This window comes from Rhyacophila brunnea, unplaced genomic scaffold, assembly GCF_057557595.1.
Source record: "Rhyacophila brunnea isolate RB1 unplaced genomic scaffold, BYU_Rbru_1.0 scaffold_8, whole genome shotgun sequence".
Taxonomy (NCBI): Eukaryota; Metazoa; Arthropoda; class Insecta; order Trichoptera; family Rhyacophilidae; genus Rhyacophila; species Rhyacophila brunnea.
This window is the reverse complement of record NW_028233350.1, coordinates 10,248,861-10,264,732: the sequence shown is the minus strand read 5'-3', so window position 1 is coordinate 10,264,732 and position 15,872 is coordinate 10,248,861. Positions and strand designations below refer to the sequence as shown.

At 30.0% G+C, this 15,872-nt stretch overlaps 1 protein-coding gene across 1 annotated transcript in view; it reads left to right on the top strand.

Annotated features, from left to right (window-relative positions):
* rdgC (retinal degeneration C) overlaps nucleotides 1–11,924 on the top strand; it is a 350,015-nt gene extending 338,091 nt beyond the window's left edge. Inside the window, exons 14-16 of the mRNA XM_085959019.1 lie at nucleotides 855–1,012; nucleotides 9,848–9,950; nucleotides 10,847–11,924. Of these exons, the coding sequence (XP_085815145.1) occupies nucleotides 855–1,012; nucleotides 9,848–9,950; nucleotides 10,847–11,055 (470 nt within the window). The 3' untranslated portion in view covers nucleotides 11,056–11,924. The remainder of the gene's footprint in view (nucleotides 1–854; nucleotides 1,013–9,847; nucleotides 9,951–10,846) is intronic.
* Nucleotides 11,925–15,872: the final 3,948 nt, after the last annotated feature.

Here is a 15,872-nt window from a genome sequence, read left to right as displayed (position 1 = left end):
GACTAAGCAAATAAAATACATTCTTACTTATTAACAACCTACTTGTGTTTGTTAAGTATTTCTTGAATTAATATTATTTTTAAGTTTCATGTATTATGTACAAATTATATCTAGATAATTATTAATAACAAAAATAAGTGTGCTTAGAGAGCACGACAATTTGTTTTGCCTTTCCTTGTCGACCATCGTCCACTTTCAGGAATTATCTTTTTGATAGATACATTCGCACGAGTCTTTCATGCATGGCCCTCACATCCTGAAGGCCAGAATCTTTAGAGACCCCACTTACCTATCGCTAAGGTTAAGGGCAGTGTAATGCTCTACAGAGTGTTTTCCAAATTTTACACGGGAATTATCATTTAAGTACATCAATCATCAATCACATCAAATTAAGACGCACAACATCATATTTTATAGTCTTCAAGTACAGAAGCGCCGCAGGTGACTTTTTTTTACTATTCGAGTAAATTTACGATGTGTGTTAATCTCACTTAGCTGGTCAACCCGCCAAGCCGGGACCTTAGGCTAGAGCCCTGTCAGTCCCCCCTTGTGTGGACTTTGTCTTCATGATACCCTTTTTAGCGTTGTCTGAAGATTTTGACTTAATTGAGCCAGCAGTCATAATAATATTGTTTTAATAGTGTATGAGTTAACTACGAGTAGTATAGACTTTTCGCCGACGTATGAGAGTCGGCTATCTTTCATGACAGTTTTTGAACTACATAATCAGCAAGATTCACCTCAAAAACCAACGTTATGTTTTTATTGTTTTGAATTGCTATATGAATCAATTATTGTGACACACAATATGATGTGAATTAAAAAATCCTAATTGGTGGTTTCTCTTATTTCAGGTTATATAACAGTGACTGAATGGTGCTCATCAATGGAAGCCGCCACAATGCTGGGTCTTCCTTGGCGAATGCTTCGAGACAAATTAGTGAGGGCTGATCCGGAAACTGGAAGAGTCCGGTACATGGATACCTTCGACGGAGCCAATGCTGATCTTATGGTATGTCGTTTTTCTTCATTAATCTGCACCTGAATGCATTGATATATAGGGTACACTATTCTGATTAAATAAAACTATTAGAATCGCCCTTATTTAAATATAGGTGGAGTTAAAATCATATTGCTAGTATAGTTCTAAATGTATAAGAAATAATGACGTAAACGATAATTATTTAATTATTTAAGCAGTTTCAAAATAAACCTATATTATAATGCAGGTAGAGTTAATTTTCAACCTCTTTCTTCTGCATTTACTGGTTTAACTCTAAAAATGTTTTGGGTAGACTAGTTAATGAAAAAAAAAATATTTTGCACATTGTTTATTCACAGTATGCTGGTTTCCATTTATATTATTATAGTATTATATTATATAGGTACCGAAAATGTTGTACAGTTCCAAAGAAATTAGTTTTAGTGACAAGGGACTCTTTCTAATAATCGGCGGGTCTTCTTGGTAGGGAAGAACTAGCAACCAAGAAGAGTGGAAGGAGATTTACAAGGTCTTCATCGAGCAGTGTATCGACCGCGTCGATAATTGTCTGATAAATTCAATACCTTTCTGAATAATACAAGACTTGCTAGTAATGATCGTTTTAATTATGTTACCAAAGCCATTATTTTAATTGATAAAAAAAATATAACAACCTCATGTCAAAACATTTTCCGACACTTGAAATTCCTGCCTGAAAAATTCGTATTTGCAAATAATATATTTTTCACGATCTTTTTCAAAGATAGTCAAGGACTCGAAAGTTCAAATGACGATATTATTATGTTTACATTATGCTATAAATAAACTTAGACTCAAAAAAGGTTTCATTGTAATAAAGAAATATAGGTAGCTACAATTGCAAGAGAGTAATTAATACGTATGGATCTAAAAAAAATAATGAATAAAGAAGTATATTATAAAGACCATCGCATCCACTATATGCACAAGACTGCTTTCGGCCACTACGGCAGCTATCTAGTTGGTTGTAATTGTTACAATAAGTGCTATGTTTTAACGGCACCTCTTTTGGCTGTGGTAAATTTTAGAGCGAGATATACAGTTGTAACTGTTTAGACGGCTAATTTAATGTAATACATACATACCCTAGATAGCTGCCGTAGCGGCCGAAAGCAGTGTTGTCTATAGAATAGATGCACATGAAGTGCAAATGGACATGTGGCATCACACAAAGGAAAAATCATCGCTGGACAAATGTTTTCATTGGTATTCAAAAGATATTAAAAGAGCTCAAGGTTGGTTCGCTGTATTAAACAGATAATCAAGTTTAGTGGTATTGATAAGTAGCAACGGACACAAGAGGCCGAGAAAAAATGAGACTGCAGTGTGAGGTCTATATCCAGCAGTGGATTGAGAGTAGCTGAGATGATAATGACATAATTGCGAAATTCAATTTGTTTTCTTTCTATAAATAGTGAAAAAAAAATCTTTGCGCAACTAATTAAAGTTTCCAATCGTCCATCTAAGATTGTTTATTGAATTTTTTAACTTTGAAAGAATATTATCAGACGATATAGAGTCTTGCCGTAATATTCCTTCATTGTAGACTAATTGAAATTTAAAATGTCTCATTTTGATGCAACGCTACAACGCTAAGAAAAATGTTAATTAAAAAAAACGGCGCCGTAAACGAAATCAATTAAAGCTTTGAAGGTGGGAGCTTTTTACGGACGCCTACGGATGTCGACGCAGCGAAGTAAATTAATAGTGACGGACGTGTTACCCATTTATTATCATTTTCAGACTTAAAAACCGAAAAGTTTCCAATTTATTTTTATTCTTTAGCAACATTGTTTCAAATTAAATGACAAAAAATATAATATACAATTACCTATTGAATACTAAATACTGTAACATAGCCATGTACTTACTTATTCATTACTGATCTCTACAAACTTTTTTTATGAGACATGGTTTTCAGCTATTTGCAAAACATATTGGATCTATGTATTCGATCGAACATAGATTGATTCCATCAGAGTTTCGTTGGAAATCTTTTCTGATTATAAATATTAAATATCATTGAGAATAGTTTGCAGCTTCTTCCACTTCCATTTTTAAATTCCAGTATTTTTGTCATTTTATCTCTACATGTAAAACAGTAGTTGATTCTCACATTTTTTAAATATGTCGATATTTTTGATAAAAAAATAGTTACGAAATTTACTGAATTTGAACACTGGTTGATTGGTTAGTTAGTGGAGTGACGCGGAACAATGAACACGTGGACTAAACGTGTGAGAATTACCGGTGGTTATGTTCAGCCAACAGTACCAGCCAAGTATCTGCACCTTATGGAAAATGTTCAAATGTAATTATTTTTGATAAATAAAGTTGTTAATCTCTTTTAATAATCTCTTTATAAGTCCAGTTTGCCAATTATGGGAAGTTACATTGTGAAATACAATTTCAGTGGAAAATTGGTGAATACATATACGTAAACTTGATATAAAAGGGTCAGTCAGTAGGTTTCCTATAGCATACGCAATCTAAGTGTGGGGGAGTAAAAAGCGGCTGAATGGATGACGACAGATGTAAAAGGCTTAATACATGGGTGTCCAACATTTTTTTTACATACGAACTGTTTTTCGGTTTTTTTATATAGAAATATAATGGCAATCAGCTGCTTTACTATCACAATGATTGGAATAATTTGCATACAAAATATGATATGCTTTGAAATCAGTCGTGGTAATAAAATACATAAAACTAGATTATTATCATCTGTAGTTTTTTTTCTCGTTTTAAAAAGGGTATGTTTTTGAATGCTATATTAAGCAGAAACATTACATTAAAAAAAAACATTAAGGCCATGCATTAGTTGAGGCACGGTCTAAAAAGATCGTTGCTAGGCGATGCGCGGATTGCGGGTCGCGGGTGCAAATGACGCCTGTCAAACGAAATATTATTTGTCATATAAATCCAACATACGTTTATTTTATGTTCTGTTTATTGTTCTATTAGTAACAATAATAATATATTCATTGACATGTTTTCTTTTTAAAGTAAATGGGTAACGTTTTTAGTCATCTTTACACGATTTTAGAATTAATTGACCCGTCGCCATCACGCAGCAAAGTGACGTGTTTCTGGCTCGACATTCTCTCACTGAATGGCAGCGAGTCCAAAATTTTGTCGCGCCTACAGTTGAAAATTATTTGGCGTTTTACTGATGCGTCACCTTGAGCAGAAACATTAAACATAATCTGTTAAATTATTATACTATCACCATCGTTGCCCGAAGTTGATTTACTGCGGAATGAAGACCTTCTCTATCTCCTTTTACTACAATCTATCGCACGTCTTCGTCTTTGCTACCACATAAACCAACCGATCTTAACGTTTTCATAGATTCAGCGGGCTAAGGGCATCCTTGTGGTCATTTAGTGCCTCTTGGGTAGGTACCACTATATCTCTCCATTTATATAGTGGTTGTCCACTCTCTGCGCCACATGTCTAAGCCATTGCCATTTAATCAGTATTCTGACCTCTATCATATGGCGTACTCTTGTCTGTCTTAGTATCCATTGGTTTCTTTTGTGGTATTTCCAGTTAATACCCAACATGCACCTTTCTATACCATGTTAAGCTATTCGTTTGAATTCTGATTTCTCTTATATAAATGGTATATTTTCAACAAGCGTACGTGAGTACTGGTAGTACCTACGCATTTGTTGAAAATCTTACACTTTAAGTAATAATGGGAGGTTACTTTTGATGATACTGTTGAAATGCATTCCATGTCAGTTTTTTTATGTCTACTTATGTCAATAAACATATTGTTGTCCGAGGTAGATGTTGTTAGTGACCCGTTCAATTTGAGACCCATTAATAAAGATCGTCAGAAAAATTAGTGAATCGTATATGGTTACATGTACATTATACGTATTACATTTCACCGTCGCACAGTTCGCCGTGAGCTTTCTTATCGGTAAGAGATGACCGTATAGTATACGGTCTATATATAGTATACGCGTTGCTCGTGAAGCATTGTAGACAAAAATATTCCAATTTTACCTAATCTAAACTAACTTAACTTAACCAAACAAATATTCCAGTATATCGGCTATTTTCAAAATAACTAACTGCCTGTAAACCGACAAGAACCGTGTTTTATTTAGATAAAATTTTTTGCTTAGTACTATACGACCCAAAGAGGTTGGACGGTCTTTAATATACGACCATATAAATTTCCGATACAATATTTCACGGTGAAGTGTATTACGGCGAACTGGATACGTACAAACTTCCGGACACGATCGTACATAGGTCGGAGACATCTGTGAAATATACTTATTAGAAAAACTCTTCCAGAAAATATGGTGCTGGGCTGTAATTATTCATTTAAAAATAAATAACAATATCTTATTAAAGCAGTTAATTACTACTTTTATCCTCGAGACATTATGGTCAAATATGTCTTTAATATTTTACCGATACCGAAACAGTCTCGCGGTCTAATTGCCCGACTATTGTGATAGCACAATTTTATAGCCCGAGTTCGAAACGCGGTTCAATTTTACTATTCTTTAATACCAATTTAGTGCCTTTTGTCTTTTTTTCATGTTATTGTATAAAAGGAAAATATTTTAGTTTATTTGTTCAGTAAAATACTGAAGATGACAAAAATTTAAATTATCTCTGTAAATATGTCTATCCTTGAACTTTTCAGTTATCTACCATAGCTTATCATCTTTCAACAGGCACCCTTCGCCGCTAATATAATATACAATTATTATGACTTGTAGAAATTTGATTATATTGAAAAAATACACAGTTTTTTATTGTAAAATCTTCGATATAAAAAATAATATAATATTAAATCTATTAGCCTACAAATTTAATTTGTAAAAACATATATTTTTATTTTTATTATAATTACCAATTATATTTGGCAATACTTTCTTTGTCTGAATAATATTATAAGTGAATATACGTTATTGTAATATAGTACACGTAAAATATACCATGGTTCAAGTAAAATGATTTTTCGTTTTTCTCATCATTATTATAGTCATATTATTTTTTCGGTAGAAAATCTTTTTTTTTTTTTTTTTAATATAAGTGTGTTTGCTTGTGTGTGGGTTTTTTTATATAAACACTAATTTTATTAAATGTCTATTTAAAATGGGCAAACTGACATAACACCAAATCTAATTATGAGTTTCTATTTTTTTTTAATAAGCTTTGTGTTAGGTACTGATTATCGACCCCATTTTTTAACGATACGGTCACAAAAAAATCCCTTTCGCATGTTATGAGCTTGTCAGTTATGGATACATAAAAAAATGTGTATCATTGCCTCGAGGGAAATACTTTATTCAGATAGAAATATATTAAATTTTATTAAGATTGATTTTCTTAATTTCACTTTAATTTTAGTATGATAAAAATTTTATAATGAATTACTTTTCTTGCTACGAGAAATTTTAACAACATAATCAATCACATTGTTATTTTTTTATAAATATATGCCTTCGGGTGAAGTGCATACAATTTCGACGTTATATAAAACTAACTATTTAATAACACTATGCATATATGAAAATGAAATCACATAGATCAAACCAGTGACCTTCATGGAAATGACGCTCTCCGCGTGTAGAAGTGTTATCATTTTTTCAATTACGATTTTTCGTAAATTATTGAAATATTTTTAATTTGCATACGATAGTAACAGTATGAAAACTGTACAATATAATAATTTAAATGAATATATAATTTAATATTAATTGTATCACTGCTTTAATTATAAATTCTGGCACCGTCAATAGAGTGTTCCTAGTATTATGTTTTATTTATTATTAAAATGGCAACACGCTCTCGTGTTCATTAATTCATATAATTCTAATTCGATTAATCGATTAGATTTTGGCAAATTATTCATTCCTTTTTGTTTGGTGTTTGTTTAGATTAATGGTGCTCAATACAATGTTGTTTTATTTTACACTATATTTAGGTATAAAATAATATGCAAAATTGGATTATTTGACAGAGGCTGTCAATTTTGTTTCAGTTTTGCCACCGAATAATTGTTGTGCAACTATGCATTAGTTTCTTGATTGTGTCGCCTGATTGTTTATACGCCGACTTATTTAAATAAGTACTACTATTCATAGGGGATTTTGGGATAATGTATCTGATAGAAAATGAGTACATATTTCTAACATTAGGATAAGTATTATTACTGTGTAAATAACATCACTAAAAATACAACAGAGCATAAGTTATGTACTTATAATTATTGTGTTTTATTTTATAATTAGTACAATAAAGTTTATCAGAATCGATATCGGTAAAGCGACGTCAATATAACAATATTTTAAGAAACCATAATTTATTGCTATAATATCAACACGCAGAAAAAATAAACACCCCTTTTCACATATCTTCTTTCGACCATGTCCGATCCTAATAAGATCATATGGGCCTCCACAAAGTAGAGGTTTTTGTATTAACAGATTTTGTTTTTTACGAGAAATGGATGTCAGCCACTTGCTCAACCTATTAGGTCCATACCCTGACATTCTAGATATCCTCCAATAAATAGAATACCTTCAAAACTTCCCAATTTTTTTAATGATTAACAATTATTGATCTACGTACAATTCAATATTATCTATAGGTATATATGTACAAGGAATTAAAATTTGCATAAATGAATTCTCAGTTTAATCAGTTATTTATTCCTTTATTCGATAATAACTGTTGCTGTTTTCATAACTTTGGAATATTAACGAATATGCATTTAAATTCAGGTACGTTAAGAATTTTCTTTCAGAGTTTTTTTTTTGTAATTTATATACATCCTTCTAGGATGAATGACTGTTCCCATAAATTTGGACATATCCAGGGAATACCTTTTTTCCAGACAGTTAGAATACATATTACTACATATTATAATATATTTTATGTACGGATTTCATGCAAAGATATTTATGGAATTCTGGCGACATATTTGGAATATGTATAAGGTTTTTGGAATAGCATTTATTTTCGAAGACTTCGATATTTGGAGTGGCATTTTGTATTATTTATCTTCGCCAAAGCTTCCACGGGGAATTTCTACACAAAAATAGGGTTATTTTTAGGGCGTAAGTAAGAGTGTTTGTTTTATAAATTTACTGATCCCGATATCACAAATCTACTGTGAAATGGGTTACAGAAATGTCTATAAATATAGTTCTAAATCAAAGGTTTCATTAGCGTACCCACAGAAAAAAGTCGATATGTTATTGAAACGAAAATAAGTAATTCATAATTGATCTTTTTTTATTGAAATCTTAAAAAAACTTTTGGTAATATAGTAGGTCAGTATATTTTATCCTCGGCATCTGGGTATAAGTGCATGAGTTAGTTGAAGTTGGTGCAAAAGTGTAATATGCAACATTTCATCCTCAAATGTCTAAGTTAGATAAATAACCCAAAATATCACCTTATTTTTCTCATAAATTTCGATAAAAAAATATATTTTCTTGCATGTTTATGTTTTATAAAATGAAAAAAGTGGCGTGCGAAGTAATTTTGTTTGTTTCTTATTAATCTTTAAAATACAGTCGAACTTGGTTATTACGAATAAGATGTGACCGACTGAATTAGCTCGTTATAAGCGTAACTCGTTATATCAGAGAATAGTTATTTTTAAATGAGCGGTCCCATAACACAAAAAGTCGCAATTCAAACAAAAATAAACAATTAGAATTTTTCCCCGAAACAAGCATGGCATTCATAAGCTACAAAAGAAGTACTCGTAGTTTATTGTAATGAACGCTGGTAGGTAACTACTTGCTTCACAAGCCTTGGATTTTTTTTCAACCATATGCGTGGATACTTTTTCAATCTTGTCGGAGAAAACACCAATTAGGTAGGTACTTAGACACTTAACTAGTGCCATAAACGTAATCCGAGCCCAGCGGCATCCCTTCCGGTCGGATTTTATTGCTTAGAGTCGAATTGTTTTTAAACGATCGACACATTAAGAAAATTTTTGACGATATTTAGCTCGTTATAAAAGTAAATAAATGTGAGGAGAATATCATAAAATAAAATGTCAACGAATGCTTTCTCGTCACATCCGAGATCTCGCTATATCCGTCATCGTAATAACCGAGCTTGACTGTACTAGATTTATTCAATCAAGTAGTTATTGGTAAAATTATAATCACCATTGCGGAAACGTCTTCGCCATTAATTCTATTTAGATAATAAATGTGCTCTTGATCAAAAACCAGTTAGGAATATCTTGTTCTAAATCATCAATTATAATATATACGAACATACGATCAAAACTTACAGGTATATGCAGGTATATATACATATAATAATATTATTCACTTCTTTCTTTATTCTTTATTTCTTATTACCATGTTTTTATTAACTCGTATTCTTGTTTGTCCCGTACAGATTTTTTCTTATTTGTCCAAGATTTTTAACTAACTTCCCGACTAACTAGACATTTTAAACTTTTAGAATATATCAGAGAACGACGGGAATGCATTCTTTTAATACTTTTGGCCATCTTTAAGCAGAATTGAATTCATTTTCAGTTAATTCTGTTTTGTATGTTTCGGGAAAAATTCGTTAAATGTAATATTTACTACTCACTATTATTGGTTGCTAAGTGGGTCCCAGCAACTAAATTATTAATATATACGTGCGTTACTATGGAAAATAATATTAAATGTCAAAATAACATTTCACTATTCTATATTTATATTACATAGAATTGTCAAGATTATATGATTCAACAGAAAATTTAAAAACGTGGTAGATAAAAAGTTCTTTTTATCTTGTAATTATTTTAATTATATCTTATTTTCTTTTCAGAAGGATGCACAGAAAACTGGAACCTCATCCGTCGTTGAAACATTGTATAGGAACAAAACCAGCCTCGAAGCTATTTTCAGAATCATTGACAAGGATAATTCAGGTACCTATTTGCTAACTATCTTATTTTATATTAAACATTAAATTAATGGGGGAATGCCATACGCATGTGTCTAACAGGGGGTCTAAGTCGTTGTAGAATATCTATACTATTGTGATACCAAGATTTTCTCATTATAAAAGTAAACATCTGATGATCTTACACTACACACAAAGAAACAGTATTGTTTTTAAGTTTGTTCGAACATTTAGAATAAGACCAATTAATAATAATTATATTATTAACACGACGTGTATATTTAATTTGTACCAATAAGCTACCAGAGTTTTACACGAATATAATATATGTGCGTAATTGTTCGTGTCCGGAAACTTGTACGTATGCAGTTCACCGTGAAATTTTGGATCGGAAATATGTGGCCGAATATTAAAGACCGTCCAACCTCTTTGGGTCGTATAGTACTGACATAAAATTCATATCCAAATAAAACACGGTTCTTGTTAGTTTACACTTTACAGGAAGCCGAAAAGAAAACAAATTTTGAAAATAGCTGATATATTGGATTATTTGTTAGGTTAGGTTATGTTGTCATTCTTGAATTCATGAATTTTGTCAAAATAAGCTATGAAAATTGAATTAATTTTCATATTGAATGTAATATAATAATTGGATACCGTATAGTATACGGTCATCTCTTTCCGACAAGAAAGCTCACGGCGAATTGTGCCATGGTGAAATATTTTACGTACAATTTACATGTAACCGTAATTATTGTCCGAGTTTAGAAGCTGAAGTTCTACTACTTACTAAGCTAAACAATCTCCATGTGAACTATTTCGTAATAATTTTGATTAGTATGTCTATCCACTTCTAGGTATTTTAAAATTCATTTCAAATAATTTAATACATCTTCAACTTATCTACTGTTATGTTTTCAGGGTACATCACCCTCGAAGAATTTTCAGACGCATGCAATTTGCTCAGGAAACATATGCCAAATCCGATCACGCAAGAGCAATTAGTCGATATATGCAGGCTGATGGATATCAATAAAGATGGACTTGTGGACCTGAATGAGTTTCTGGAGACATTCAGGCTCGTGGATACCGACAGACGACGTGGCTTGCCAGAACCTGAGGACATGTGACATCGCGTCGACCGCCGTCCACCCACGGCGGTCGACATCAAGGATGCCCCTACTGTGGAATGGATACCCGTGGAGGAAGACGCAGCACTGTTGCCAAAGGATGACGATGCGAAAGAGGAACGTAACGGCAAAGTGTCATTTGAAGAAGACATATCAGCTGCCATTACCAGGAGTATGAGTGTGGAGAGTGAAAGGAATCTCACGGCGCAGGGTAGTAGTAATAACATGAAAAATGGCATAGCAAATTTGAAAGACGAGGAAATTAATATAATCGAAATAAACGTGAAAGATCAATAAATATTACGTTACAATATAATTTGATTTCCATCATTTTTATAAAGGTAGGTACGCAAATTTCTTCACAATTTATTTTATTATATTATCACTGTACCTACCTACATGTAATAAAATCAAAAGATTCATTAAACTTCACCTCTCCTATTTATTACTACGGTTATTATCTACGAGTTTTTCCATCAATCATCTTTCACATTCTGTAATCTTCTATATTATGGCAAAAGAATAATTAAATTAATGCTAAAGCCTTGGCATTTTTTAAATTTGATTATTTTATATTATGTGGCTTAAAGCAGAATAAGAAAAACGCAAACCACATATTTCTTTGAATGAATGAATTTAAAATATTAAATTAAGTTATTAATCCTTTCAGAATTTAATATTTATCCATCGGATATAATTATTATCGAAAGATAAATCTCTGCGGAATTTTTATGATGAATATAGGCAATCATTCAGTTGCGTTCAAAAAATTCCATTCACTGCATTAAATTCCATGATATTTTGATAACTATTTCAACTGTGAAGCATTAAATTATAACGATTTTCGGTTAAGTACTTGTATCGAATGCAAAAATAACTTGATTTTATGTGAATTATTATAAAACCATACAGTTATTTCAATACATACATATTTTCACGTCTAAAAATAATTATATTAACATTACTTTTAAATTAAGTAAAGACCAGAGCAAGTGACTTGTCTTTCTCTATGATAGATATTGAAACATAAACAAATGTTTCTTTGATTTGTAATGCCGATAAATTGGATGATTAGATTAGCTATCTCATAAATAAATACAATGCATATATTTATATCACCATTGAATCTTGCATATTTTATTCATGAAACAAATATGAAATTTCGAAACGTAGTATCCATTAAATAAATTATTATATTGAAAATAATGATCACTTTAGAATAGTCCTACAGTGTTTATATTATTTATATTATTATAAATGGCTATATCACGTAGGCAGATATTTATAACTTGAGCATGTTTTAATAACACCAAGCGTCCTTTTAATGAAACTGATATAATGAGACTTAAAGCATCAGTGTCCAATCTGCAGCGAATGCCAGCCCCAGGCAGTAATGCACCCAAATCACAATAACCTAGTTTTGTCGTGATTATTTTTCTACGTGTGGTCCAAGTGAATAAATTCATCTAACTATTCTAACTCAATGTGACGCAACTAAGTCAAAAGGTTGGATACCAATGCTTAAAAGCTTATTAGTGGTCAGTGCCTGCCTCATTTACGCCATGCTTTATATTCAATTATAACGAACATTCATTAGATTTAAATTATAAAAGAAATATTTACGACTGCCGTATTAAATGTGTTTAAATAATTATTACTATAATTATATTATTAAAAAATATATAAAAATACCAATTCTGCCAACCTTGCTTACATTTTGCATGTATGTTGTCTTTCCTGTATGTCTTAAATGTTTCACTCATTGGTCAGAGAGTATCGAAAGAAAATGAAAAAAATGTTATGAAAATTGATATTTTTACATTACTTATTAATAGTCTTAGCTTAAATATTCAATTGTATGTAATTTAAGAAATTATTGAAATGGGGAACAATTTATCTTAGCCTAATCGTGAATTGTTTGTACATTGTCAATAATAATTGATAATCTTGTATGTTGCCAAAATTTAAAATGGTTCGATTCACTTACCAATAGTATAATTAATTAAGTTTACTATTCAAACTTTTAAATAATGCAGCAGGTAAACGAACTATTATTAAGTATTCTTTTTTATAGCTATCTATAGATTTCATTACAATTAAACTGGGCACATTAAACTAATTATTATCTGTAGGTACATATTTTAAAATAAAATCTAAAATTGACCAACAAAAAAATGGTTTAAAATAATTATATATTATAGAATAAAATTATTGCACTTCTGTTTTAGTTTTCTGTGTCCCGTAATTAATTGTACAAAAGAATGTACGAAAAGAAATTGACCGAAACTGTTAGTTCGATACAAAAATCGCAGAAAAGGATTCTATTCGAATGGATTTTTCATCAATCACCATTAATTTACACATCATTTACTTATGGAGATACGGCATTTATTAAAAAAAACAATGGTGTTCCTCTTAATATAATAAATTACCATTTTTTGATAATAATTACTCTACTTTGTACTTAGACTATTTTTTTTTTGTATTAAAGTCATCTAAAGTCATCGTAGAGTATATAGGTATTTATGTTCTGTCATTTAAGAATTTTCCTGGTGGTGTTAGGCAATTTTCCTTTATACAAACTTAGGTACTGTTTTCGTAGAAATTATGTGTTTCTAAGTTTCTCAATTACCATGCATAGTCAATTATATTCCTGTATTTTGGATGAGAAGAATTGGATAATCTTATATGAGTTGTATAATTATATTAAATATATGTACCTTATAGTAGAAAATAATTGTCTATTGATATTAATGAACCAAATCATATCGATGTTTCCAATATTAAAGCTTCCGCTCAATATACCTTAGAATATCCTATTAGAATTTTTAATAAAAGATATCATTAAACAATCTAAAACTAAATGTCTAATTCATTACGTACCGAAATATTTAAAATAAAACTTGCACACTTTTAAACGTAGTAATTAAATTCTAATCAATTATAAAATAGATAAACGTGTTAGAAAAATATTTATCCAAATTACGAATTAAACTACATAATATTATTATTTAATCAATATTAAAATGAATTAATTTATCTAGACAAATTTATTTATTATCTACCTATAATAATATTGACAAACAATGAGTTGGTATCTACATTTAATATGGCGTCTTTATAATACAATTAACCAAAGTAATTTTGTATACTTCAAATCAAAAGCTTATTTTATAATTTGATTATTTTTTTAGCGAAAAGCTTTTAATTTATAATACAATTGTTATTACATTGAATTTATTCTAACTATTGATGTAATTGAATCTGAACTACCTACTGCATTGCAAAGAGATCTGCTATATTTGAGAATCATCGCACTTTCATAAAAGCTTTTTCTTTTCTAAGCTTTTTTTTGTTAATTTACATATTGTATAATATCTTTTTTACTTGGTGTATTTTTCATTTTTCATCAAACAAAAGTTTTGTTTACTTAAAATTGATGACAATACGAGTAACCAATAAGATATCAATGCCGAGAGTATTGCATTACAATAATTCATAATTCACATTTTGTATTGATCATATTATTATGTCTGTACCTATGTGCCAGTGTATTTCAAGTTCGATTTTACCAAAAATAAGTTGAATAGATAATGATTAAATTTTCAAACTTCTATATTATTATCTTTGAAAGTAAATTCTAAAAACCATAAAGTAGTAAGTAACATTAACTGTATAAAAAAATACGTTACACTGAAACTATTCTTTAAAACTCAATATGCAATAAAGTACATTGGCTCTTAGGCGTAAAATATACGTAATATATTATCAACCTATTTATGAAAAATCTGATAAAAGATGTCCAATTAAAGTTATCAAGGAATTAGATCCATGAAATGAGTTACTGTTATTGAAATTCGATTAGTCCAATAAAATATTAAAATTATTATAATTTTTAATCAAATTTTAATTGATAAAATTAATACATCAGTGGGTGGGGACTGATAGTGGTCACAATTATCTCAATTATTTATTCTTATCTACGAATCTCACGTCTCCTATTTCACATTTTTTTCAACTTGCGTTCAATCCAAATCATGATCTTATTAGGATAAGCGAAAGGTTAATACATTAATAATCATTATTCTTGTAAAAAACTAAATAAATAAATCAATCAAGATCGATACCATTTTGTAAAGTCAATGAAAAATATATGAGACAATATTTATTAAACTTTCGGCGCCTCATCTACTAATATTGAAATAGGTAAGTTTTTTTCGCTCATTCGCTGCTGACTAGATAATGATTTTAAAATTACCACCTTTAAAATGCACGTTAATTACATCGATCGGCCGCCTGGTCATTACGCGCCGGGTGTCTTCAGCGTCCAAAGTATTAATATTATTTAAAGAAACAATAAAAATAATTTCACTTATTCTCTTTTTTATTTTATGGCTTAAGTATACACACAATATATAATTACTATTATCGTATTTTTTACAAGGGATTAAACTCGAAAATTTTGTAGTAAAAATTATGTAGGTACATACTAATTGTAGATAATAATAATCTACGCTAGAGTTTCCAATAAAAATATTGTTTGTGGAAATCGTCCTTTTACGTGTATTTTATTATTTGAAATGCTTTCCAAAAATAATAAAGTATCTAAATATATAAAATATCTAAGGGCCCAATCTTTTGTATTTTCAATTTCATATTTGCATATTTATATAATATAAAGCAATACGTATAGAAAATAATTCATTATACACGATATTAGCATCTATGTGTAATAATTGTTAGAATCAAATTACATAATATAATAAAAATTAGTTTGCACTGGAAAAAATATAATATACAAAAATTATTACACCTTA